Source organism: Pseudopodoces humilis, chromosome 24, assembly GCF_049639895.1.
Source record: "Pseudopodoces humilis isolate 2021_Gansu_Grassland_sample_001 chromosome 24, ASM4963989v1, whole genome shotgun sequence".
NCBI lineage: Eukaryota > Metazoa > Chordata > Aves > Passeriformes > Paridae > Pseudopodoces > Pseudopodoces humilis.
In genome coordinates this window covers 1,746,283-1,773,982 of record NC_142223.1, presented here as the reverse complement: position 1 = coordinate 1,773,982, position 27,700 = coordinate 1,746,283, and the positions used below count along the sequence as shown (strand labels likewise).

Here is a 27,700-nt window from a genome sequence, read left to right as displayed (position 1 = left end):
TATTTATTTATTTTTTTTTATTTCTTTTTTCTTTAATCCTGCTGTACGCATCCCCTTGTCCGGACAGGAATCTCCTCACCGCCCTGGCCCCCCGGCTCCGGCGGGGGCTCATCCCCACGCCAGAGATGCCCGGCCCGTGTCGGCGGGCGGTGCGGAGGGCGCGGCGGCCGGGGCATCCCCCCGGGACCCCCCTCCCCTCCGCCCCCTCGCCGGTGCCGGCGGCGCAGCGAGCCCCGGCGAGGCGGATTTGGGCTGAAATCACGGCTTTCTCTGGATGATCGACAGCCCCGGGAGAAACCATCGGCGGCCCGGGGGGAAACCACCGCCCGCTCTCCGCCCCGCCGCCCCCCGCCCGCCTCCATCCCCCGGCCGCCCCCCGCCCGCCGCCGCTCCCCGCTCTCGCCGCCCCCGCCGCCCCCGCGGGCAGCGCGGCCCCGGGGCGGGGCGGCCCGGGCGGTGCGGGGCGTCCCCCGCTCGGCGGTGGCGGTGGCTCGGCCCGGCCGCGGCGGCGGGGCCGGCGGAGCGCTCCGTGCCCGCGGCCGTGCCCGCGCCGGCGGCGGCCCCAGCGAGGGGCTCTGGGCTCTGCGCTCCGCCGCTCCGCCGCCTCCATGGAGCGCCGGCCGCGCCGCCTCTGATGCCCGGCCCGCCGCGCACCATGGGGCCGCTGTGGCTCTGCTGCCTGCCCCTCGCCCTCCTGCCCCTGCTCGCCGCCGTGGAAGGTAAGGGGGGTGTGTGTGGGGGGAGCGCGGGGGCCCTGCGGGTAGGGCGAGCCCCCTCAGGGTTCTCCCCGTTTTTTTGGGGGGTGGCACTTTGCCCCCCCTCCCCTCCCCGCCGCACGCCCTTCGCAGGGGAGGCGAAGTTTGGGGAAGTGCTACCCCAGCTGGAGGTGTCGCCGGCGGAGCCCGGTGTGTGCTGTGTGCTCCCCCCGCGCCCCCAGAGCCTGCCGAGCGCCGGCCGCCCTTGTCCCCGCCATCCCTCCGCCAAGGTGGGCATCCCTGGGTACCGCGGAGCTCCCCCCGGGGATGCCCGGCATTCACCGGCCCGTGCCCGCCGCTGCTCTCGGGAGAGGCTTTGGGGTGCCCCTCGGCCAGGCCTTCCCGGCGTTCTGGAGCTCCTGGCCGGCTCCCCGCTGGCGCCGTGGCGTTCCCGGCGTCCCCAGGAGGAGCCGAGCTCCCCGCCGAGGTCCCCGGTGCTCAGACAAAGCAGTGCGAGGCGGCAGGTGGGGAGCTCCAGGGCTGGGTGGGAGCCCCAGGGTGGGCTCTCTGCTCTCGTTCTCCTGCTCCCCAACCATCCCAGCCATCCCTGCCTGCTCCCGCTGCATGGACACCCCGGGAAGTGCCGGAGAACTGGGTTGGGCAGGGGCGAGGGGCCAGGTGTCAGGCCAATGGCGTGCTCCACCTGGCCATTGTGGAAGGGTCGTGTCGGAGGGGTTGGTTGGGTGTCCCTCTGTTGTCCTCTGCTGTCCCCCTGGCTCCGTTGGGCTGCTGGGCAGGCCGGGTGGCCACTGCTGGCCCCGCGTGTGCCGGGCGGTGGGAGCCGCTCGGACGGTGTTTGTCTGGAACATGGATGAGGCACCATTTATTAAGTTGGAGTTTTGGGAGATGACTCATGGGTTGGCCAGCTATACATCGTGATATTTACAATATGGGAGCTTGGCATAAATAGGACTATTTACGTTGCAGCGGAGAGCGCTCGCCAGCTCTGCTATTCAAATGAGCCCAGCATGGTTTTAATTATGGGGGGGAGGGTTGGGGTGATGAGCGTGTTTGTGAGAGCATACGTGTCCATGCAGGACGTCTGGCCCCATCCGCTGGTGGCCTTGACACTTCCAGCGGGGTCTGGGCTTGGCCAGCGGGGCCCACGCACGCTCGGCCGTGAGAAGCTGGCGCTGCCCAGTGTGGCGTGCCCGGTGCCTTGGGCAGGGATGGGGTGATGCCTCCAGCCCACCCCGCTCCTCCTGCTGCCCGAGAGGAGCTGCCAGGCGGTGCTGTGGGTCAGGGACCGGCTCCCGGGGTTCCTGTGCACGTTCTTGGAACGTGAGTGACTTTCCCACCATCATGGCAGGAGCGGCGGGTGCTGGGAGCGTGAGAGCCGAGGGATGGCGAGTGTGTCCAGGAACGAGGGGCTGGTGCAGGTGGGGTGTTTTACCCACCTGAGATGGTGTGCACGCTCTCAGGTGTGCTCCTCCACGGATGGGGATGCTCCCGGGGAGAGGGTCAGTGGGATTCCAGCGGCTGTTCCCAGCCGGGGCCGGCTGTGTTGGTTGGGGTTCGGTGTGGTCCCCCCGTGCCCCCGCTGTTGCCTCTTGCCCCGTGTGTTTGTGAGTGTCGTGGGGCTGTGATTGTCACTCTCAGTGTCGGTGTGGCAGCCAGCACCCTAATCCAGCCTTCCAGGAAAAGGCTTCTGGAGAGCTGGCAAGGTGAAAACGTGTGGGATGCAGCTCCTTGGGCGTGCCTCTGCTCCTTCCTTTCTGGAGCTGCCTCTTCCCACCGCTTCCGAAGAGCCTGGATGTGGTGTCCACCTGCACCTCTGCACGCTCTGGATCCCTTTGGTGTGGACAGATGGACCCAAGAGTAGCTGCTGGCCATGGAGGTGGTGGCTGGAGCCCACCGTGCCCCCGCGGCTGCAGGGAACCTCCGCGGTGGCGATGCCCTCCATCAGCAGCCCCAGCGTATTCCCAGGGCCAAAATGGGGGCAGAAAGGCTTGTTCAGGTGCAAACCACAATTCTGGAGGATCCTGCCTCTTGAGCCCTGTTTAGGGCTCTGTCACAGAGCGTTTCTGTACTGCTGGTAATTTCACTTGTCTCCTCTGTGCCTCAGTTTTCCTAATTACAAGGCGTAAAATAATCCAAGCGTCTTTCCCAAGGGAGCCGCGAGGTTTTGTTAATGAACATGACAAAGTGCTTTGGGATCCGTGGTTGAAAGCGCAGCCTTAGTCAGTGAGGCTGTGTGTGGGGTGTTTATTTATCTACATGCTTTATATTTCTCTGCGCGCTATATATTCACTCGCATTTAACAAACCTTAATTAGAAACAAAGCCGATAGGGAAGGAAATATAAACAGGAGTGTGCATGGAAATTGGAAGTTGATTGCTCACTGGCCAGCAGAATGCATGGCTCGGGCTCAGGAGGGAAGGCTGTTTGGTTAAAACCGGCTCTGTTAAAAGGAAATGTGAAAAGAACGTAAAACATAAATCAATATGGAAAACAGGGAGGCGGATGACAACGTACATAAAGCAGAGGTTGGGAATCGCCTATAGTCGCGAAGGCGGTTGGAAGGTAACGTGTCTGCAGCTGAGAAAGTTCAGGCTTCTCAAAGGAAAGTTTTTTTGTGTGTTTTTCAGCAAAAAAAAAAAAAAAAAAAAAAAAATCCAACAAAACAAAACCCAAAGCAGAAAGTCAGGAACAAAGGAGTCCTGGAAGGGTCTGGATCCCACACCGCTATCGCTAACGGCCCCGCTTTGTATTCCTGCTGCGTAGGCTGCGCGCCCAGCGCAGGGCTGACGCTCCCGAGGTATTTTGGGGGGAGCTGGGAAGGACACGGAGGTATTTTAAAATCAACAGCCTGGCTAACTCACGTGCCAAGAGGGAAAACCAACCCGATGGTGCCCCGGTGGAGTTAACTTTTCACAAACCTTGCGGTGCTGGCAAGCTTCCCGAGGGCTGGAGGAGAGCCAGCCCTGTGCCAAAAATGCGAAAGGAGACACGAGATGGTCCTGCTATCAGTGAGGGTGTGGGCAGCACGGAGGCAGCGACAGGCTCCGGTGGGCGATGGAGAATTTCCTTGCATGAGTTTTGCTGGGAAACAGGATCACGGGTGAGGGGAGTCGATTTTGAGCATCAGCTGTGCCGGGAGATCCTAATCCTGAGCCCAGTTTTGGGCTTGGAGAGGGATCCTGGGGCAGGAGGGCTGTACCCACTCCTGGGGTGGGTATTCCCTGTGGCTGAGGTGCTGGACACAGACATCCATGCTCATCCTCCAAGCAAGCTGGAGACAGGACTTCAGTGTGTCTGTGTATTTAGTAGTGAATTATAATATACATAATATTTATGGCACTCTCAGGTGCATGGTGGGATTTTTGGGGGATTTATGCAGGACCAGGATTTGGACTGGATGATCCTTGTGGGTCCCTCCAACTTGGGCTGTTCTGTGACTCTGTAGTACGCAGTATATTTAATTTCACTCATGTTGTAACATTTTGCAGTGTTAAAAGGTGGTCTCTTCTCCTGTAGCTCTGTTAAGCTCTGTTAAGCACCACATGGGGTGCAGGGAGATGCCAGGGGACACGGGGCTGGTTTGGGCCTTGATGTGTCCATAGAGGAAAACTTGAGCCATCCCTTCAGGCACCCCAGAGCATTCCCCTCACCTTGGTGCTCCATGGAGGTGGATTCCAGGTGTGCCAGGACCATGGGAGCAGCAGGAGCCTCCCAGCAAGCCTGGCACGCTCCGGAGGGATGCAGCAGAACAGCAGATCCAGGGGAAAACACAGGATCTGTCAAGAGCTGCTCCTTGCTGCGAGCTTGAGCTCCAGATCTGCAAGCACTCTCCTAAGACCAGGAGGGGAGCAAATGTTTTGGGACAAGTGGGGCTGAGGAGCAGAGCATGTGGTTTTGGCCTGGCCCTGTGCCACCCGTCTCCCTCCTGCTGCTTTCCCCTCCCCTCCATTGCCTGGGTTAATTTTTGACAAGGCACATTCCTTGCACCCACCTGCCCTTTGCATTACAGGGGCAGCAAAAGGGAAAGCTCCTTTTGGAGTCCATATAAATGGGTGCCTGATTTAAACATCCCCGCTGCTGCCCTTGCTGCTCGCTTCTGGGGATTTTCCAGGCGGGAGCAGCAATCCCTGCTCGACTTTCCAGCTTCTCTGGGTGACAAAAGCATGGGGAGGAGATGCTGTAGGGGACAAGGGCTCGGGGTTGGTGTGGCCACTGGTGTCCCCCAGCTCCTCAGGTCACCCCACAGAGGGGGTGAAGGGGATGGGGCCATGCCTGGGGGTGCTGCCGAGGGGTTTGGGGGCTGTCCCCAGGGATGGGAGCATTCATCCCCTTGGAGACGGGCTGAGGACCTGCCTGCACTAGTCAGGGCCCTTTGTGTGCACATACCTGAGCTGCTGGAAGGAGGGGTGGGCACTGAGGAAGCTGCCCCAGGAGCTGGCTCAGTAGTGGAGGCTGGGACAGCTCCCGAGCCTTCAGCGCTTTGGGGCGAGGGATGAACAGAGCCTGACCCTCCAGTGGTGCCCCAAAACACACCTGCTCCCCACACACCTGGGACAGCAGTGAGGCTGGGAGTGGGCTTCCCATCCTGCTGAAATCCCATTTTTCCCGAGGAACAGCCCCGTCAGCTCCCAGCCTGGTTTGCGATCCCTCCCGTACCTGGCTCTGGTTTTCAGAGGGACCGGGGCGAAGCGCAGCTGGATCTCCTTGGGATGGGGGCAGCAGGGAGAGCCTCAGAGGCAAAAGTTCAGCCCCTAGATAAGGGAAAGGATGGGGCCTCCTGTGATAAGAGGCTGACGTGCAGCGTGGGCCGGGCAGGAGGGAGAGGCAGCACAGGGGGCTCTGGCCAGGGATGGAGGGAGGAATGCAAAGGTGGGCAGAGACCCCTCGGAGGCCAGGTGACAGCAGCAGGGAGGGTGTGAGGAAGGAGAAGGGCCTGGAGACGTGCAGGGATGTGTTGTTAATGTCTCCATATCCATGTCAGACGTTTCAGGAAGGTGCTGGATGGATGGCAGGTTGTGGCTGTGCAGGGCGTGCCAGCCCCCTGAAATAATCAGGATGAGGGGAAGGAAAATGAAGATCATAAATGAGGATCTTGCCATGCTGTTTGCCCCTCCCTGAATTTCCCTGCTTGGGATGAAGAAGGGAGCGGTATCAGGTCTAACAGGAAGTGTGCACCGATTGCTAAGCATTAAGGGAAGATGGAGCAGGCCACGAGGGCAGAAAACACAGCTGTAATTGGGGCTGGTCTGTGCCTCCCGAAATTTCACACTCAGAAATGATAGTTTTAGTGGCTGAGAACAGTTGTGGTTCTTTGGAGAGCTCCCAGGATGAAGAAATCTGGATTTAGACCTGAGCAACCACACACAAGACATTAGATCTGCTCTAATCTAATATAATCTAATCTGTGGGAGCAGATTCAGTCTCAGAATCAGCATGAGGAAGGGCTGGGGAGCTCCAAAAGCTGGTGAAGCTTTATCATGATGTTCTTTCCACCTTTACCTCTCCCAGAGTCAGACCATTGCATCCATAAAGCAACCAGCACTTAAAAACACCACATAGTAATGGTCAGTGAGTAAAGCAAAGTGAAGGAGCTGGCTGAAGGGAGAAGTTAAAATTGGAAAATATTTGCCCATGATGTAGGAAATTAAATTAAACCTCAGAATAAATTCATGCAGCCACTTAACATGAGTTTCTTAAAAATAACAAAAAGCCAACCAAATTTGATTAAATGGCAAATTGGAAGAGGTCATTGGAGGTAAAAAAAACTGTTCTTCTCCAAGTGGAAGTGGTATCTAAAAGGCAAAAATAAAAAAAAAAAACCCAGAAACTGGTGAATGTGAAGCCATATAAGGCAGGCTGAGAGGAGTTTGAAAAATAACTTGAGAGAAAAAAAACTGTTTATCATCCAAGTTTCCCCTCAACAAATGAGTATTGGGAGGTTAAATGTGCAGGATGGAACCCTTGGGGAGGAGGGGGATGATTTCAGTGTCACCCCAAGTAGCCAAAGGGACTCCTGCCAAGGAGTTTTGCTTCCCAGGGCAGGGCTGGGAGACTGTTCTGAAGTGATGGCAGGAGAACTCATATTTTACAAGAAGTCAATAAAATGAATATTTGAGCCAGAGTAAATGGGACGAGCATCCTTTAAGAAGATCTCCCTGGGTGATCCAGGAGACTCCAGAGCAGTAATTTTAGAGGAAGGGCTCTCTTATGGATTAAAATCTGCTTAAAGAAGGGGAAACAAAGAGTCAGTTTTCCCACTGGACGGGGTCAGCGTGAGGCTTGGGCTGGGTGATGTATTCATAAAGTAGAGAGGGGTGGGAATGGGAAGGCAAAGAGTGTTTGCAGATTATACAAAATTATTCAGGATGATAAAAACAACAGTTGTCTTGAAAATATTGCAAAAGGCTCTCATGACACTGGATAGCTGGGCTATAAAGTGGCAGATTAAATGTAGTCAGGGATGAATGAAAAGGGATTCACATGGAAAAAATTACCCTAAACCCATGCATGCACAGTGGCAGTCTTTAAATTACTTATTAGCATTTTGAGAAAGAGATCTTAAAGTCATTGTGGATGGCTCTTTGAAAGCATCAGCTCCGAACTGGGAAAGGGAGTGAAGATGCTTGTACAGGAGAGGGGGGCTCCGGGAAAGATGCAGCTTGGGGAGGGAGGGAGGGAGGGGGCACAGAGGTGCATTGGACTGTGGGAGGTGTAAAGAAGAGGGTGATGAAAGGGTGAGGAGCTTTTATTTTATATTTTTCCCCTCTCTGGAGTTCTCAAGCAGAAGGAGGGTGAAGGCAGGGCAGGGTGGGGCCCCCAGCCCTCCCCCATCCTGGGTACCAGGGGATTCTGGTGTGCTCCCTGAGCGTCCTGCTGCACTGCTGGATGAGGATTTGCTGCCCCAGGAGAGGGGATTGGTCCTAGAATCAGAATCATTGCCTGGTTTGGGTTGGAAGGGACCTTCAGGCTCATCCAGTTCCACCCCTGCCATGGGCAGGGACACCTTCCTCTACCCCAGGGTGCTCCAAGCCCCTCCAGCCTGGCCTTGAACATTTCCAGGGATCCAGGAGCAGCCACAGCTTCTCTGGACAGCATCTACCAGGGCCCCAACACCCTCTCAGAGATATTCAGTCTCTTCCTGCCCTCTGTCAGTGGGAAACCATTCCTCATTGTCCTGTCTCTCCATCCCTTGACCAAAGTCCTTCTCCAGCTCTTCTGGAGCCCCTTTAGGCACTGGAAGGCTGCAATAAAGTCACCATGGAATTATGAGATGTGTCCAAAGCTGCTGTTTGTGGTCTTGAAGGAGATCTGGGAGTGCTCTGGCCTGACAAACGCCTGTGCAGCCGGTTTGAGGTGAGGTGTGGCAGAAAGTCTGCCGAGCATCAGGACTGGGCCACCCAAACGAGCTGGGGGCTGTGGAGGGGAGCTCAGAGAAGCCCTGGGCCATCACAAGGAGGTTTGTGCTGGCCAGGCAGCCCCAGGCAGTGCACAGCACACGCTGGGAGCGAGCTGGGCCGGAGCACGTGAGGGTCACATCTCACCACACCGAGGTTACGATCGCGTTTCACCATTTGCTTTGCTCGTAATCCCGTTTCCAGGCTGCACAACCGCCACTCAGAAACCTTTACAGTGAGCCTCACTTCATAAATCTTGGCCTTGTTTTACTTTTAAGCCTGTCTGGTATCAGGGGACAAAGCGAGCAGGAGAAATGCGTGACCTGGGGGCAGCCTGGATGGAGTGAAACAAGGTGTCCGGGTTGGGATGGGGGCTGGCCAGGCTGCAGGGAGTTAACTGCAGCTTGCCAGCCTTGGGAAAGCATTTCCTGGGGATCTCTTCTCAGGAATCTCTGCTGCAGCATCCCAGCACCTCTGAGGCTGCTTGCAGGGTGTCCTTGCAGGTGTCTGAGCACTGGTTCTGTGTCTGCAGCCTCTGTATGCTCATGGTGACACCTTGGTGGAAAATGGGAGCAGGCCTGTGGCTCCCTGGGCATTGCTCTGGGAGGGAACACAAGCTGGGGATGTTGTATTTTCATTGCCTGGGGAGCAGAGAGCAGCTGGTGCCTGGATGTGGGGAATGGCTGGTGGCAGGGTATTGATCACACAGTGCTGGAGCTTGCTGAGAGGTGGGATGGAGGCGTCAGCTGCCCCAAGCTGGCTGCTGGCACGGGGCACTGAGGGCTTGGACCAGGCAGGGCAGCCCCACCAGGAATAGTTTCCAGCCATGGAAATAGCTGCAAATGCATGGATGGGTTAATGCTTTCCCTGGAGCTGCTCTGTCCATGCCCTGGAAATGTTCAAGGCCAGGTTGGACAGGGCTTGGAGCAGTGTGGTCTGGTGGAAGGTGTCCCTGCCCATGGAAGGGGTGAGAGGAGATGGCTTTTAAAGTCTTTTCCAGCCCAAACCATCCTGTGATTCGATGAAACTTGGAGAAAGCCCTGCCTTGCAGAGGGGATGGGGATTCCCAGAGGCTCAGGAAGGGTAAGCTCAGGTGTGTGTGTGGAAATCCCTTGGCACAGACCCTCAGCAGAGCAGTGGGACAGAGTCCCCAGCACCTCCAGGACTTGTCCCCATCCTCTGTCCCCTCTGGCAAAGCTCTGAGAGTCTGGGCAGCTGCAGAGCAGTCGGGAGCAGTGTGGGCACAGGGAAGGTGCTAATTAGGATGTTGGCAGCATTAGTAGGGGTTGGTGTCTGGCTGGTGGGAGGTGTTGAAGAGGCAGCGTGGGCTCTGCTCCGTGTCACAGAAGGCAGCAGGCAGCTCACAGCACTGAGGGGGTAACAGGGCTGATGGAGCCATCCAGGGGTTGGTGGGTGCTGCTCTGAGCCCAGCTGGGGCAGCTGGCTGAGAGCTGTGGTTTTGTCCTGGGGCTGCTGGGGGCATCCCCAGTGATGGGGGGCTGTCTGCTTCACGTACCAGCCCTGCTACTGCTGCTTTTCTCCTCCTTTTGGCTCCTCACCTTGCTTCTTCCATGGCTGTAGGTGAAATAGAGAGTAGAGGAGCTGCTCACATTGCTTTTGGATTTTTTTTTTTTTTTTTTGATCTGATGTCAAGCTTATGCCATCACATTGAATAGCTGCCATGAGATTTTGGTGTGACTGACACCTGTTCTGGCTTCAGAGCAGCAGCTTTTGATAGGAACAAATCCTCTGGAAATGCTGAGTTTACTGTCAGCTGCTCCCTGTTCCCAGCTTTGGCAGGAGGTTGCTGATGTTCTGAGCAGTGAAACCCCACAATTTGTGGGGACAGGCAGAAGGAGCAGACCCATTCAGGTGAGGCTTGGCCAGGCTGGTCCCTCAGGGCTGCTGAGCTGTCCCCATCCTGCAGGACACAGCTCGTGCACACAGCAGGGAAATGGGCACAAGCCAAAAGCTGAGCGAGCCAACTCGGCCGTTGCGGCGTTCCCTTTCATCCCTGGCTCTTCCTGGAGCCCATCCTTCCTTATCTGGGGGGTGTTGGGGGTGAAGTTCAGTCTCTCCAGGCTGGGTGCCACAGTCTCCTTTGATTCTCCCGGTTTCTGTTGGTCCCTGCGTAAGAAAAGGTGGGGCTGCAGGGAGGGGAGGTGAATTTTGGACTGGGAATTAAGGGATGTGTAGGGGACAGTGCCAGGGGCTGTGGTGGGTTTGGGAGCAGCACACTTGGGACCAGTGGAGCCCAGACCTCCCTGTGGTGTCTTGGATGGGCTGGCAGGGGCTGCCCATGGGGTTTTGTGCAGGTCACCCTCCAGCAGAAGCCTTGCCCTGTAATTTGGGTGGCCTAAATATGACCTGAGCTCCTGCCTGTGGGTGCTGAGCCCTTGGAAGGCTGACCTGGTGTTTTACTGTGTGCTTGGGAGGTCCTCAGTGTGTGGGCTACAGAGGGAAAAGGGGAAAAAAATGGGATTTGTGAGGTCAGCCCTGGGTGTGTCATCCACCAGCCCTGACCTGCTCAGGGGCCAGAGGGGTGGAGAAGGGCTCAGCCCTCCTTGGGTCACCTGGGGATGATGCCAGCAGGTGGTGGAGCTGTGGGGATGTGCCACCCCACGTGTCACCATCCAGGTGCCCCTTTGCCTGGTGGTCTGTGCTGAAAGAGGAGCCCTGGGAGTGCACAAGCTCAGGTGATGCTCTGAAAACGCTCTGGAGTCCCCTTGGGTGGCAGGAATGTGCCATGCACTCACCCAGGACTAAAAACTGTCCCACTGCAGAGAAAAAGCCTGGAGAGAGCTCATTCCTCTGCTGGCTGCTGTGGTGGGGATGCTCAGCCAGGGGTCCTGAGGTGCTGGTGGATTTTGTTCAGTGCAGAAGTCAATGGTCAGCTGTTCTGGAAGGTTCCAGAGCCTCCTGAGAGGGCTAACGTGGGTGGTGAGAGCCCAGCTAAGCTGGGTGTGTGGTGGCTGTGAGGGAAACCCTGCATCATCATATCAGGGAATTGTCATGAGGGTGAACAGACAAACTGATGGATGAGCCAACAGAGCCAAAAAATAAAAAGAAGCAAAAAGGCAAACCTGGCTTCTCTTCCAATTCTATTAAAAATAAAATGGGACTTCATGCTCACATTGCCTGAAGGAATCCCACCCATCCCAGGGCCGGGGAGACCCTGCTGGTCCACATCAAATGATCTCACTCTGACATTGCACATCCCCTGTGCCATCCTCAGTGTGCTACAGCTCTGCCCTTTCCCCAGCCCCCAGGCTTTTCCCTTTCCAGCTAAAAGAGGGTCTGGAGGCTGGCCAGGCTTTGCTGCACCTGATCCTCCAGCACAGGGTTGGTGTGACTCTGTGCCCAGCCTGGGCTGGGATTTCCCACCCTTCCCATCTCCCCACCTCTAAAGCTTTGTGTCCCTCTCAGACAGGTAAATTTGCACGCCTTTCAGGGAGGTTTGGCCAGGGTGGGCTTGGTTTCCTGGCTCAGTGTCTGCTGGAACATCTGGATGTCCTCTCCCAGGGAGGACTTTGCCCGTGCTGTGGTTTTAGCTACAGCCATGGAGCGTCAGCCTGGTAGAGACAGCGAGTGATCCACAGCTTGGAACATCTCAGCTTAGTCAGGCTGGCTCAAATTCAAGTGTTTTAACCAAGCAGCAAATGTTGCTGTGGGATTTCTCCAGTGTTTTAGGAGGGTGGTGGAGGTGCTCGTGCTGGGGCTGCTTCTGTGAGAGGAAGGCATTGAAACCCACTGCTGAGAGCTTGGCTTTTGTTGCATCTCCTGCACCCAGACCAAATCCTGCAGGGGTGGTTACCCTTTGCCCAGCTCTGGGCTGCAGCTGGAGTAAACATTCACTAGAGATGTTTAATTTTGCTGTCTGAGGCTCACGAGGCCAGCAGAGGTGCGAACGGGGATGCCCCACAGCGGGGCTCGCCAGCCTTTAATACTTGGAGTACTTCTGCTGGGCTCTGGTGGGGATGAGACATGCTGGTCTCCATGGTTTTATGTGCCATGGGACTGTGCCAACAGTTTAATCACAGCTGAACCCTCACAGAGCAGCATAAAAAATGTTGTAGTTGGGATTAGGTTACCCATCCTTCCTATAAAAGACTCTATAAACAGTCCATCAAGCCCCAGCATTCCTGTGTTGGCTGTGAGGTCCTTCCCACTTAATGGCTCTGGCATTTGCTTTGACTAAGCCTTTTTTTTGGGGGGGAGGCAGTGATATAAAGCAGCCCCCAAAGAATGGGGTTTTTTGCTTGCTTTAGTGGGGAAACCCAACTGGGCTGGCTTGGCAGAGGCGGTGTTGGATGTCAGAGGATCCGGCTGGGGAGGCAGCGGGTGAGAGGCAGCCGTGACAAGCCCAGGAGGCAGCGACAACAGCAGCTGCTCCCTCCCCATCCATCACTGATCTCCACAGGGATTTGCTGTTTGCTGGGGTGTCTGAGAGTTTTCCCTAATCTTTGGGCAGGCAAGGACCTGGGATCCCTCTCTCATCTCCCAGCACGCTTCAGAGCTGTCTTGTCTCACTGTAGCTGAGCAATGCTCCAGAGTTAAAGCTCCCCAAACCTTTTAAAAAAAACCCTGGAGCTCAGTCTGGGGCCCAGGTGGTCTCTTTGTAGCTACAGGTGTGTTCCCACCCTCACCTTCACCTTCCTCACCCTCTGTGCGTGATGCCAACCACAGAAGGGCTTCCAGTTCAGCACCATCCACGGGATTTTCTTGAGGTGCTCTGAGTTTTGTTCATCTTTCGGGGAGCCAGAGGGGCAGGAATGGGTGGATACCCAGGTGGGAGAGACTTCAGGGTGTTCCTTATCCTGGTGGCTGCATTGTTGGGGTGGGAGTGCAAACCTTGGTCCTTCCTTGGGGTTGCTGAAGATGCTCCTGCCTGGGACAGTCATCTCCTGGAAATCTTAAAGCCGTAGTCATGCTCCTGCTCTCCCATCAGTGTGGGGAAGGAAGAGCCCAAGGGGCTGTCCCTTGTGCCACCATGGGACCATCTGGAGCTTTTCCTGGCTGGTGCTTACAGCTGTTGAGCCACAGCAGCTCCAGGGGCAGTGGCTGGAGGAGACCAGGCTTTCCAGTGCTTTTCACCGCTGAGCTAAATTCATTTTAAGGTTTTTGCCTCCCTGGATTTTCTTTGAAGATGATTTGAACAATTTAATCATTATCATAAAAATGGGATTTCTAATGTAAACTGGAAGCAACTCCCCCCCTCCCCAGCATCCTGCTGAGGGCAGTTCAGCTCACCTGCCTGCCTGGCTGGTCTTGATCATCAGCCTGTCCTCAGAGGCCCTTTTCTCTCTGTCGTTACTATCTGGAGAAAATTAACAGCTGCATTAAAATGGGAGCATTATTTTTTCATATGGTGAATGCCAAGGGAGGTGAATCCCATATCCTTCACTTGAGAATGCAAGGCTGTGAGGGCATTACCCACCTGAGCAGGGGGTGCCTTCATCCCCCTCCATCACCCTGCCTAAGGCAGAAATCAATCCAGGGGCTGGTTCCTGTGGAGCCCACCAATGTCCAGCACTGGCAACCTGCCACCTAATCAGTTCTTAACCCCATTTTCAGCATGGTTTCATGATCTGGAGTGGCTGGCATGGTGGCTCTGTTCCCCAGGCTGCCCTCACATCTCCTGATTCAGCACTCAGACACTCCCCTGCCTTCTACACGGCTCCTCTCACCAATCAGACTTGTAATCTCAGCGAAGAATGAAATCAGATTTGTTTGACAAGACCTGTTTCTTGTAGAAGTATGTTGACTGGTGCTAATTATACTCCTGTTCTTTAATTCTTTATGATTGGAATTACATCAGCTTTTTTCATTATTTCCCCAGAAGTGATTTCAAACCGAGTGAGGCCTTGAGTGCCTGCCATTCCCTCACGTTGTGATCCCGGTGCATCCACCAGACGTGATCCTTCTGCTCTGAGATGCTCTGCATGAGTGTCTTCAAGGACTTCCCAGTCCTTTCTTCTTCTCCAGGCATTCCCTCATGGCCTCTTGCCTGTTAATCCTTGGAGTCTCTTGGTTCTGTCACTGTGAAATGTGTTGGAGTCTCTCAGTTTTCTCTCTTTTGTTGTGGTTTAACCCTAGCTGGCAGCTCACCCCCACACAGATAAAATAATAATAATAATAATAATAATAATAAACAGATAATAAAATACACAGATAGCATTCCCTGGCACAGGCTGCCCAGACTTCCATCCCTGGAAGTGCTCAAAGGCATTTTTGGGGACATGGCTTAGTGGGGAGCTTGGCAGTGCTGGATTGGAATTGGAATTGATGAGTTGGAGTCGATGATCTTGGAGGGCTTTTCAACCCTGGTGATTCTCTGATCCCTTAGTCTATCACCTATCCCTGTAAAGTGCCCAGAAAATGTCCACAATTGTCCAGAAGATGATGTCCACTGAGTTGGTGAGGTCTGTGAGTTTGAGCTCTGTCTGTTGTGGTTACTCAGACAGGAGAGGGAATGGTGATACCCTCTGGAAACAGGAGCTACCCAGGTTTATTCCACACCTTGACCAGCACAGGAAGCAGGCTGTGATGTTTTCTCCTGGTTCTCTCCCAGTTTGAGAGTGGCTTGTCCCAGAATTTGATTTTTCATGCCTGTTGTGGAGGTGTTGCACAGGAATTTGATGTGGTCATGGTTCCTTGAGCTTGTTTATGGAGGTGTCATCACCGAAATGGCCAGAAATGAAGATAAACGATGGCTGGGGCTTCTCCCACCTCCACGAGGCCATTGTGTGCGGAGGAAACAGCCCAATTATTTGGGCACCACGTGGCCCTGTGGCATCTGTTCCAAAATCTCAGTTATTTGCTTGCAAACGTGTGTGATTTTGAAGGATTTCCAGGCAGACGCTCCCTGGCTCGTTAGTTATGTATGAGCTAAGGAATCCTGGTTTCTCAGGGGAGGAAGCAGCCCTGTCCTCTGGAGGGCTGTGCAATAACATCCCTCTTTCCTAATAAAGACACAAACTGGCTGACCACAGCCACCCTTCACACACCAGCAACTGCAGCCAGGGAAGCTCTGACTGGGTGTAGAATTAAAAAAAAACTGTTAATCACCCTGGGATTTGAATCAGTGACAGCACCTCCAGCCCTGGGCTGTCTCGGTGCTTTTCTCTATGAAAATTCTTTATGAATTTTAACATTTGTTCATAGAACTTTTTCCTATGTGCTGAAAAGAACATCATCATAACTTTTTCTTGTCTTCAGACGTGGCTTTTCCAGACGTTTCTTTTATTTGCTTCCCGCCAGTCACAATAAAATGTGGATTGTGCTTGTTCTCCTTCCATTTCTCATGCATTGCCTTTGTGTGTGTGGTTGTCACAAACACTTTGTTCCTCTGAGGCTGGTTTTGGTTGAGGTTGTTGTTTTCCTAGATTGCCTTTATATATATATATATATATATATATATATATATATATATATATATATAAACATATTTATTCATATTTATATATTTATATATTTATATATTTATATATTTTTATATTTATATATTTATATATTTATATATTTATATTTATATATTTTTATTTGTTTATATTTGTGTATATATTTATATAATTTTTTTTATTTATATATATATATATATATAAAAAATTAGTTTAAACTTTTCTTACAGTCATAGAATGGTTTGGCTTTTAAGGGACCTTAATAGATGCCTTAAATATAATATTTATATATATGTTATATATAAATATATTTTTTATATATTGTATTTATATATTTATATATTTATATATTTATATATAAATATATTTATATATTTATATATAATACTATAGATATTATAATATTAAAGAAATAATGATATATATTTTATATATATTCATATATTTATATATTTTTATATATTGTATATATTTTCTATTTTCTATTTTCTATTTATATAAACATATAAATATAAATATAGATAAAATGTATATTATTATAATATAATACAATATATATAAAGTAATAGATATAATAATATATATAAAATAATATTATTATATTATATTACATTATATTATGTTATATTATATTATATTATATTATATTATATTATATTATATTATATTATATTATATTATATTTATGTTATGTTATGTTATGTTATATTATACTATATTATATTATATTAATATTATATTATACTATATTATAATATATTATATTATATTTAAAATAATAATAGAAATAATAATATGATATAATATAGTAATATAACTATACATTATTAATAATATAAATAATTATATATTATATAATTATAATATTATAGATGTTATATATCTATCCATGCTTCCAGTCCAGTGATTCAGCCCTCATTCTGTGTCATTACAAGGTCCAAAATTTGAAACCTCAGGGTTTTTTCTGCACTTTGTGCATTAAAATTATGTAACGAGCCTGTCCTCACGTCTGGCAGGGTGTGACACGGTGGAGCAGTGACAGATATTGACAGGTAGCAGTGTAGAGAGGCAGAAATGTGCTGGTGAGAGCTGGCTCATGGGTGCTGTGTCATCACGTGGTGGTTTTCCATCACATGGGTCAGTGAACGTCGTGACAGGCACGTCCTGAGCGTGTTTATCTTTAAATATCTTTAATATTTATAGTTGATGTGTATAGGTTGTGATTTGTGTTGGTGCAGTGGGGGCTCAGCTGTGCGGGTGTGAACTGAGGGGTTTTCTCCAGCATCTTCTCCTGCTGAACTCCCCAGTTCAGAGAATCCCAGAATCCAGATCAGCCTCCAGATCACCAAACTCCATGGTTAACCCAGCTCTGCCGTGCTCACCACTAATCCCTGTCCCCAGGTGATACATCCACATCAAAAACTGGTGGTCTTTGAGCACTCCTGGAGTGGTGACTCCACCCCTGCCCTGGACAGCCTGTGCCAGTGTGTGATCACCCTTTCCATAAAGGAATTATCCACCCTGAGCCTCCCCTGGCCCAGCCTGAAGCTGTTCCCTCTCCTCCTCTCCCTGTTCCTTGGGAGCAGGATGTTTTAGGACTGAGGAAAGACCACTGGTGGTGGATTTGAGAGGACACACATTGATTTTTGCTGGAGAAGGACTCTCTGCCCTGGCAAAACCAGCCTGTGAAGGTGGCACCTGCCAGATATTTTCAGGTGTCTCTGGGTTTTGGGCTGTGCAAGCCCTGCTGTCTCAATGCATTGCTGCTGTTGAAGAGTGGCTGAGCCTCTGGAATTTTGGGATGGAATTCCAAGGCACAGACTCACTTGAGTCCAGGGAGCCCCTGCCTTCCTCCTGGCCTCGCTGCTTTAATGCATCTGCTGGATTTTTGCTCCAAAACACAACAAATAGGAAGCAATGCTATTTTTCCCCCCACCAAAGTTCTAATTCTCAACAGATGAACACCCTGGGTTAGGCTGAGTGTTGTTGGTGGGTTGTGGGGGCTCCCACATCCTCAGGTGGTTCATGTGGAGATGTGCAGGAATGATGCTGTTCCCAGCCTGTGTCCCCAGGTGTCCTTCCTGGGGTCACAGTGTGGAGCTGCATTTGCCAGGAAAAGGGAGCCCTGGGTGTTGGAATGAGATATTCCAACGTGGGATCATTATCCAGCAGTGATTTGGGATCCTGCTGTGTCTCACTTTCTAGAAGAACAAGGTTTATCCGCTCCATCTGTGATCAGAGCAGATGTCCAGCTCTGGTTCCCTGTCCCCAAGGTCCCCCTGTCCCCCAGGGTCCCCCTGCCCCAGCTGTAGCAGTGATGGAGGTGACTGGATTTGGGCAGCCAGTTCCTGGAAACCTCCAGTGCTGGAGATGCCCCAGGTCCCTGGTGGCCAGCACAGCCCTCCTGGGGAAGCAATGTCCTAAATCATCTGTTAATATCCAACTTGAACATCCCAAGCCACAATTCATATTTTAAAACATTCTCTCGTGGGTCAGGATGTCCACCCTGGAGTAACTTGCTGTTCTCATTTTATGGGATGAGTCACTGTTCTTGTTTTATGGGATGAAATCCCTTCTACGTAGCTGAGCGTGGGTGAGGGCTGTGTTTTCCCTTCATTACTTCCAGCTTTTTCTTTACAAAAATTGCATCTCTCTGGGAGTGGCCATGTTCAGGGTTTAAACCATGGTTTTGGTTCTCATTCTGCCCATTCTGGTGTTGGTGGTACACAAATAACTTTGCCTGATGATGCCAATACATTTGGCCATTGATCCTCATTGTCCCCAAAAGTGGGGGAAAGAAGTTCCTGGGAGGAGGTGGGAAAGGAGCAAATCCAAAAGTTTATTTGTCTGTAAAGCACAGCTCGCAACCTTTCTGTGGGCACAACCTGGAGATGTCTGCACTCATCCACAGTTCCTCACCAGAGCACTGCACTAAACACTGGAAGCATCAGAGGTTTTGTTCACAAGGGGATGGAGTGATAGGACACAGGGAATGGCTTCCCATTGCCAGAGGGAAGGACTAGGTTGGATATTGGGAAGGAATTCTCCCCTCTGAGGGTGGGGAGGGCTGGCACAGGGTGCCCAGAGCAGCTGTGGCTGCCCCTGGATCCCTGGAAGTGCCCAAGGACAGCTTGGAGAAACCTGGGACAGTGGAAGGTGTCCCTGCCCATGGCAGGGAGTGAAATGGGATGAGCTTTAAGGTCCCTCCAAATCCAAATGATTCTGGGATTCTGGGATTCCTTTTCCTTGGAGCAGTGATTTGCAATCCCATCCCAGCTCCCAAAAATCTCCTGACTCAGAAGGGGGTGATTATTTGCAGGTAGCAGAGCTGCCTCCTCCCACATTCTAGAGCATCTCACACGTGGAGGATGCAGCTCTGGGTGATGACCAGGTGTGGGAGCAGGTCCATCCTGCATCTGGGAATGCTCCCCCCATCCCTGCTCGCTCCCCTTGGCTGCAGCTCGCTCTTTAACAGCCGTTTCCTCGTGAAATCAGGAAGGATTGCGGGCTGTGAAACACAAATGATTCCTGCTAAATGCTGTGTAATGGATTCCACTTGCAGCCTTTGGTGACTGTGTGTTTCTAATAAAAGCCTCTGGAGCTGGCTGGGGTCAGGGTGGGTCTGGCCTGCCTGGTCCTCACGAGGTTTTTGGGTTGTCTCCTGTTTGGTGGAGCTGCTGGTGTGGACACAGCTCTGGAACCCCATGGGGTTGTGAGCCAAGGGGAAAAATCAGTTCACAGAAATGCTCTCCAAGTGGGGCTGTGCTTTCTCTGTGCTGCCAGTGGAGGTGTGGGGTTCCCAGAGCTGTGGAATCCTGGAATTTCCTCAGCAGAACAACATCAAGTCCAAATCCTGGCCCTGCTCAGGACACCCCAGCAATTCCCACCCTGTGTCTGCAGCTCTGGCAGCCTCAGGACCGTGCCCATTCCCTGGGGAGCCCTCTGGGGGATGAACCTTTTCCTGATATCCAACCTAAACCTCCCCTGACACAGCTCCAGCCCTTCCCTGGGGTCCAGATGTGGGGTTTGGGGGGACAGGGCAGCAGCAGGACGTGTTCTGCATCATCATGGGACACAGAGCTGCCCCGAGGATGCAGCTGCAGCTCAGGCTGGCTGGAAGGAAGGGGATTCCATGGAGATGTGGGATCCACAGGGCTTCAGCCTGGAGAAAAAAAGCATGTGGGCAGCAGCTGGTGCTTTCAAAGCAGGGAACAGATGAATCACCCCAAGAGCTGCTGCAGAGGGAGGCAGGGGGTTCCAGCAAGAGATGGATTCACAGGTGTGTCCTGGAGGGGCTCAAAATTGCCTGGTTAGAGGGAAATATTCCTAGTGGGAGATTCTCATCTGCAGCAATTGCCAGTGTTGAGAGAGCAGTGAAGGCTGGAGGGGGTGGATTGGTTATACCTGAGGGAATTCAGCACATCAGGGAACAGAAGTGGGTCTGAGGATGGCCACACTGTGTCTGGGATCGCTGTGTGCTCCTCAGCTGTGGGGCACAGCCAGGAAATCTCTGGAAACACCTTGGAAATGGGATACTCCTGGAGTGAAAGAGCTGATCAGGTCCTTGAGTGGTGAGCCAGGACATACCTGCATATCCTGATCTTGTGATCCCGAGGCCAGCCCTGGGGGCCTCTGGGTCTGTTTCTGGTGAAGGAGAATCCAAATAAAAATAAACCAGTTTAGTGGTCATGACTCAAGGTGTGGAATCCTTCCCGTTGTTGGCCTTATTGAGGAGATGGAGGAGTGTCTGCTGCCTGGTCTGCTGGTAGTGGCCTGGAGGAAGGATTGTTAATCTGGAAGGTCTGTTTAATTAGACAGGGCAGGACTCTGTGGCTTGGAAGCCGGACTAATTCAGCCTGGTGGAGGAGCATATTTTTAATAACGTTTCTAATTAACTGTACAGCAGATCACCCAGGGGTGGAGTTGATTCACTATTGCTTGAATCTGTAGATCAGAGGTGTCTGATTTCTCATAAACTGGTTTGGAGCCCCAGGGTTCTTCCCTCTGGCTGATGCTCCTCCATCTCCAGCCATCCCTGGGTGACACCCTCTGCCATGGGTGGGGGCACCTTCCAGTAGAGCAGGTTGCTCCAAGCCCTGTTCATCCTGGCTTTGGACACTTCAAATGGAAAGCTGGAGATACCTGGACGCTGATCTGGGTTATTCTGGCATCTTCCGACCACATGGATCCTCCTGGCACTTCCCCTGTGCTGCTCCTGCTCCCTCCCCACGGGCACAAACTGGGGCTTGCCACGCTGGTGTTGGCTGCTTCTTTCTGAAAATTCACCCTTGCCTGAATAACCCCGGGGAAATCCTTGCACCAGAGCTGGGCAGGTCAGAGCAGATGTTCCCCCCTCACCCCTGTGACCTCAGGATCGATGGAGCTGGGAACTGGCCTTTGTTCCCCTGTCCTTGGGGCTGCCTGGACAGCTGGACCTGCTGCCAGCAGCTCCTGGCCACAGGGCTTTGGGATCTGTTTCCAGCAGCTCCTGGCCACAGGGCTTTGGGATCTGTTTCCAGCAGCTCCTGGCCACAGGGCTTTGGGATCTGTTTCCAGCAGGTGATGGCCACAGGGCTTTGGGATCTGTTTCCAGCAGGTGATGGCCACAGGGCTTTGGGATCTGTTTCCAGCAGCTCCTGGCCACAGGGCTTTGGGATCTGTTTCCAGCAGCTCCTGGCCACAGGGCTTTGGGATCTGTCCCCATACCTGGGTGCCAGTGCCCGGTGCTCCCCTGCCCTCCAGCACAGAGGGGGTAAAGCTGTTTTGTTTCAGGGTGGTGGTTTCCAGGCTCTGATGTTTCTCTGCTCTTGGTTTTGGGGGTCTGGCCAAAGCAGGCGCTTCCCTCAGCACTGAGTGGGGATTTGCTGGCCTTGTGCCGCCCCTGTTGGGAATGCTGGGGGGGCTCTGCTTCCAGACACCTCCTGCTCAGCTCCATCCCAGGTGCCACCTCACAGAACCCACCTGGATGGTGGTGGCAGAGCTCTTTGGGTGTCCCCTGCTGTCACCTGTGTTTCTGTAGTGCCACATTTTGCTCTGGGAGCTTTGTCACGAGAGTGACCTCGAGCAAATCTGCGATATCTGCAGGTAAAGGAGTTCCCAGGGATGAAAGGCACCCGAGGTCTGATGGTCTCGTTTCACACCCTCCCAGCTGCTCTGTGCTGGAAACCAGCTGCCTCTCCAGAGCCGTCACAGCTGACTCCTGCTCCCCCCACCTCTCCCAGCACTCCATGGAGTGTTTCCCAAGCTCCTGGAGCTTTTCCTGGGATCAGTCCCAGCCTGGGGACATCAGGGTGTCATGAGGTGACATGAGGCTTGGCACTGCTGTGTTGTGCTACAAGGAGGATTATAATGCGTGCCACGCTCGGGGCAGGACAGCTTTAAGGTTTCACTGAGTTCCTTAAATCAGAGAATCCCAGAATGGTTTGGATTGGATGGAATTTTAAAGCTCATCTCATTCCACTCCCTTGCCATGGGAAGGGACAACAGAACTACGTTAAGAGTTAATTATTTTCTCTGAGCAAAGTAAACAAAGGCTCAGCTGAGGGATTTTTATCCAACTATAAATCCTGGGCAGTGTGAGCGGGTGGATGGGGCCAGAGCACCCCACTGGCCCTGGTGCCTCTGTTCTCCAGGCAGGATAATCAGGAGACACAGAGGGGTGCTGCTCATGCATCAGGGAGGTGTTTTCACCCCATGGACATGTTTTCCACTGCTCAGGCTGCTGCAGTGTTATGGGGTGCAGACATAGAGTCCCAGAATGGTTTTGGAAAGGACCTTAAATCCCATCCAGTCCCACCCCCAGCCATGGCAGGAACACCTTCCCCTATCCCAGGTTGCTCCAAGCCCTGTCCAACCTGGCCTTGGACATTCCAGAGATCCAGGGGCAGCCACAGCTGCTCTGTGTGTTCTCACAGGAAAGAATTTCATCACAATATCTAATTACACCAACCCTCCTGGCAGGGCTGGGACTGGCTGGTGCCCCCTTTCTCTGCTCACCAAAGGGGTTTGGGGAGCCTTGCCCTGTGCACTTGGGGTGTGTTGTGGCAAGAGGCACCTCCTGTAGGGCCTGGCAGCATTGGCAGCCCCAGGCTGTGCTCACCCTGCCAGCAGCCTGCCCTGGGGAAGGTAACCAGAGGGCCACAGCTGGTGGTGACACCACATCTGGTGGTGACACCGCAGCTTCTGGGTTCTCCTCGGCCCCGGTGTTGTTGGGACGTGCTGTGATGCCCACACAGGGAGCTGAGTGCATCCTCCTGCCCTGCCTGGTCTTGAGGATGTCGGTGTGGTTGCTCAGCCCTGGCTGCATGTGTTCCTGCCACAAATTCCCTGTGCACCCCCATGCTGCAGTGTCACTGACAGCAGCGCAGAGCTGGGGGCTCCCACCAAGGCTGGCTCAGCCCCTTGTGCATCCCTGTGGGATTCTCCACGGTCTCCATGTCCTGGAAGCACGAGGACAGGGGTGCTGAGGTGCCAGAGGGCTGAGTGTGGTGCTGGGAAATGGGAGAAGAGCAGTGTCCTCTTTTATTGCTCCCTGAGATTTGGGTGCATCCCTGGGTGTTCATGCACATCCCACAGGTCACAGACTCTCCCTGAGCAGTGGATGGGGCATCAGCCCTGGACAGATCCCGTCCATCACACTTGTGGGGTTCACCAGGAGTGCAGCAGCAAGGGGAGGATGAACTTGCTGCTCCCTCACGTGTTTTCCTCCTGCAGACATTGATTTATAAAGGCTGCTTCATGCTGAGTAGGGAATTTGGGGGATGGGGCATTCACTGCACAGCACTTTTCACCTGATTCCCCATGCCCAGCCTGATGTCAGGTAATGCCTCAGCTGCCCTGTAAACTAAATTTTGGAAGTGTGGTGCTTTTATGAGGCACAGGCAGCAAACCCTAAATCCTGCAAAGCTCTTAGGGGCTGTCTGTGAGTCCTTTGCATCCTCAGGGGTGCTCTCTCTTGGCAGAGGGAGCAGGGATGCAGCTGGAGGATCCTTCCAGTGTCCCCAGGAGTGCTGGGGGTTTGGGAGAGGGTGCAGCCTGGCTCCAGGACGTGTTGTGGCAGCAGGAGCTGCAGGTGCTGGGTGTGTCTCTCACTCAGCTCCCGTGTCCAGTGGTGCTGCTGGTGGCAAGGGGACAGGGTGCCCTGGGCTCTCTGTCCCCTGAGCCTGTTCTAGTCCTCTCTGGGGAAGAGCAGTCTCTCCTCCTGGCACAGATGTGGCCACAGTGAGAAAAGGCAGTGAAAGAGGGACCTTGCAGAGTGACCCTGGTCTGTCCTTCCCCACCTGCCCAGAGGACACTCCTGATGCCTGTCCTTGCTATCCTGTGTCTGTGCTAGTGGGGGATGCAGGGGAGCCACAGGTCCATGGCTGCATCTGACACCTCTGCTTTGTCCTCAAAGCTTGTTCAGGGTGGGGGGTCCATTGCTGCACCTCCACAAAGCGTTTGAGATGCAGAGCAGGGAGGTTCCAGTGCAGCCCGAGGGTGTGAACCACCTGGATTTTGGCCTGCAGAACTCTCAGCAGTGGATCTGCCCTCCCTGATGCTCATTCTGCTGTCCTGTGTCCTTGCTAATCTCTCTGGTTTGACTCCTGCCAGTTTGTTGGCTGAGCTGTGTGGGTGACCGCTGTGGCTTTCATGGAGCTGTTTCTCCTCCCAGGATTTGGGGGTCATTCCTGGGGGACCAGGATGGGATCTGCAGCGGTGCTTTAGGACCACCATGGCCTCTCTGCAGGCGGCACTTGGTGCTTCAGGATCCTCCTGGTTCCCAGGAAGGGTTTGCTGAGCAGCTGGATGTGTGCACATCGCTTGGCAGCAGGTCCTTGAGGCACTGGGGCTTCATCCCAGGGCTCTCCCAGAGCTCCAGCTGCCCCAGTTTCATGAACCAAGACCCTCGAGTTCCTTTCCTGCAGCCCTGTGGGATGCTACAAAATCATTCCCCCTCCTGGGAGTGCCCTGTCCCTGCTCAGTGCACGGCACAAGGTGCTGGGAGAGAGCTCTTGGTCCTGGGCTGTCCTTGCCCCACGGGGCTCTGCTGACCACACCACCTTGCTGCTGGAGAGCAAAGGGATGTCTTGGGGCTGATGTTGCCATCAGGAAACAACCCCAGAATTGTCCCCACAACCTCCCAGTGCTCCAGGGTGGGGTGGGGTGGGGTGAGCAGCTGCCTGGGGCACTGGGATGCTGCCAGTCAGGGGTCTCAGGTGTGTCTGCATCTCCAGGCATCTCCTGGCTTCTGCAGCTCCCCAGAGCTGCCACGGCTGCTCATCCTTCCTGCCTGTGCCCTTGTTTTGCTTGGGCTGTCTGTGTTTGCTTCCATGGGCTGGCCTTTCCACAGCTCTGGTTGTGTTTGATTTTGGTTCATGTAAAATTTCTTATTTTCCCCCCCTCCTTTCTGTCTGCTGGCAGTCAATTTTTTCATTGATACATCCTTTCGCAACTGTCTGCATCTTAGAGCTGCTAATTCGCTGCTGCCAACTTCCCCTGGGTTTAATTTATACAATATGTTTATTTTTACTGCAATTTTTTTCCTTTTATTCCAAGCCAAGATAATTTTGAACTCAAGACGCCTTCTTTTATGATCGCAGATTTATGAGATTTTGGCAAAGCCGCCATAAGCCATAATTACTCTTCATTGTTTTTGTTTACATTTCCCCCCCGATCAATTTTTGCTAATAATCCCTTTCAACTTGTGGAAATTGCCCTTTTTCCACCTCCGGGTGTGTTTCTTTTTGGTGCATGCAAAAATCCCTTCCCACAGCTGTGGATTAGGGCTGTCTGTACCTGCACAAGTGCTCATCCTCTGCTCACGGTTCAGCTTTGCTCACACCCATTGTTCTGAGGAGGAAATGAGGTTCCACAAGCTTTGGGGTCTCACATCCCCAGGGCAGGCTGGACCTTGGTGTGGTCTCCAGCTCCAGGAGCTGCACAGCTTCACAAGCTGCTCGGCCAGAGCTGTGGGTGCAGCCCAGAGTGGACATTCCCCATTCCTGTGCTGGTCCCTGATCCCCCAGAGCCTGTGGGTGATGGCAGAGGGGCTTCTCTCTCTCCTTGGGGGTCCCACAGCCCATCTCCTGCCCATCTCCAGGGCTGCTTTCTTCCAGTGCGAGGAGCTGCTTGGTGGACAACACTTGGATGGATGGATGGATGGATGGATGGATGGATGGATGGATGGATGGATGATGGATGGATGATGGATGGATGGATGGATGATGGATGGATGGATGGATGATGGATGGATGGATGATGGATGGATGGATGATGGATGGATGGATGGATGATGGATGGATGGATGGATGGATGGATGGATGGATGGATGGATGATGGATGGATGGATGGATGATGGATGGATGATGGATAGATGATGGATGGATGGATGGATGGATGGATGGATGATGGATGGATGGATGATGGATGGATGATGGATGGATGGATGGATGGATGATGGATGGATGGATGGATGGATGGATGATGGATGGATGGATGATGGATGGATGGATGGATGGATGATGGATGGATGATGGGTGGATGATGGATGGATGATGGATGGATGGATGATGGATGGATGGATGGATGGATGGATGGATGGATGGATGGATGGATGATGGATGGATGGATGGATGGATGGATGGATGGATGGATGGATGATGGATGGATGATGGATGGATGGATGATGGATGGATGGATGATGGATGGATGGATGGATGGATGGATGATGGATGGATGGATGGATGGATGGATGGATGGATGATGGATGGATGATGGATGGATGGATGGATGATGGATGGATGGATGGATGGATGGATGATGGATGGATGGATGATGGATGGATGATGGATGGATGGATGGATGATGGATGATGGATGGATGGATGGATGGATGGATGGATGGATGGATGGATGATGGATGGATGGATGATGGATGGATGATGGATGGATGGATGGATGATGGATGGATGGATGGATGGATGGATGGATGGATGGATGGATGGATGATGGATGGATGGATGATGGATGGATGATGGATGGATGGATGGATGGATGGATGGATGGATGGATGGATGATGGATGGATGGATGGATGGATGGATGGATGGATGGATGGATGGATGGATGATGGATGGATGGATGGATGATGGATGGATGGATGGATGATGGATGGATGGATGGATGGATGGATGATGGATGGATGGATGATGGATGGATGATGGATGGATGGATGGATGATGGATGGATGGATGGATGATGGATGGATCAATGGATGGATGGATCAATGGATGGATGGATCAATGGATGGATGGATGGATGGAAGAAGGGATGCAGCACATCCCTTACCCAAGCAGGGCCACCAGTGGCACCCACCCCCTGCTTTTGAGGGTGACTGAGTGTGTAAGAGGGGAGGAGGGAAGCACTCTCCATGATGAAGTGTTGAAGATGGGGCTTTCCCAAGGAAAGGAAACATTTGCCTCTCCCTAAAAATTCCCACCACTCACAGCTGCTGGCTCCTCTGGCTGTGGTGGGGTTGGAGGGGATGCAGGGTTTGCATTCCTGAGAAACCCCTGGAGCAGAGAAAGATGGCAGTGGGGAGATGCTTTGCCCTTGGGAGGGAAGCCAAGCTCCTTGAAGGACTTTTGGTCCTTCTTGCACCTGTCCTGAGGAGAAGCTTCCTCCAGCCAGGGGCCTGAGCTGAAGCCTCCTTCTGCCCAGAGGATCCTTCCCATACTTGACAAAAACGAGGCATCAGCTCCTCCCAAGCCGTTCCTGCTTGGAACTGCCAACCAGAAGCACATTTCCAGCTTGTCAGGCAAGGGTGGGAATGTCAGGTAGATCCACAGAGCCAGCGTGTGTGACAGAGGACATCCTTGCTCACCCCGTGCTCGGGTTTTTGGGGGATGCACAAGGGGCCCTGGCTCTGCATGGCACCAGCAGTGCCAGAGGAGCAGGAACATCCACAGGCTCTGGTGTTTGCGTGCCCAGGTTAATGTGGCACAAGCCCAGAGGTGTTTGATGCTTGTTCCTAATCCTGGATCCCTGGTGCAGGTGTAGCCTGGTGCCTGTCCCTGCGCTGCCATCACCTCCCCACAGCCACCATGAGCTCTGACATGCATTTCTTGCAGGGATGGCTGGAGCCAAGGGTGCTTGGATGGGCTGCAGGCTCTGGGTGGGGGCACAGCAGTGCTGGCAGCAGCTTGGGGCATC

The 27,700-nt window shown here is 53.0% G+C and overlaps 1 protein-coding gene across 4 annotated transcripts in view; it reads left to right on the top strand.

The window, feature by feature from the left end:
• Positions 1-549: 549 nt before the first annotated feature.
• Positions 550-27,700, top strand: part of EPHB2 (EPH receptor B2) — a 129,040-nt gene continuing 101,889 nt past the window's right edge. For all 4 annotated transcript variants that reach the window (XM_088066534.1, XM_088066533.1, XM_014257203.2 and 1 more), the window contains exon 1: positions 550-719. In XM_088066534.1, coding sequence (XP_087922660.1) covers positions 635-719 — 85 coding nt within the window. In that variant the 5' untranslated portion in view covers positions 550-634. The remainder of the gene's footprint in view (positions 720-27,700) is intronic.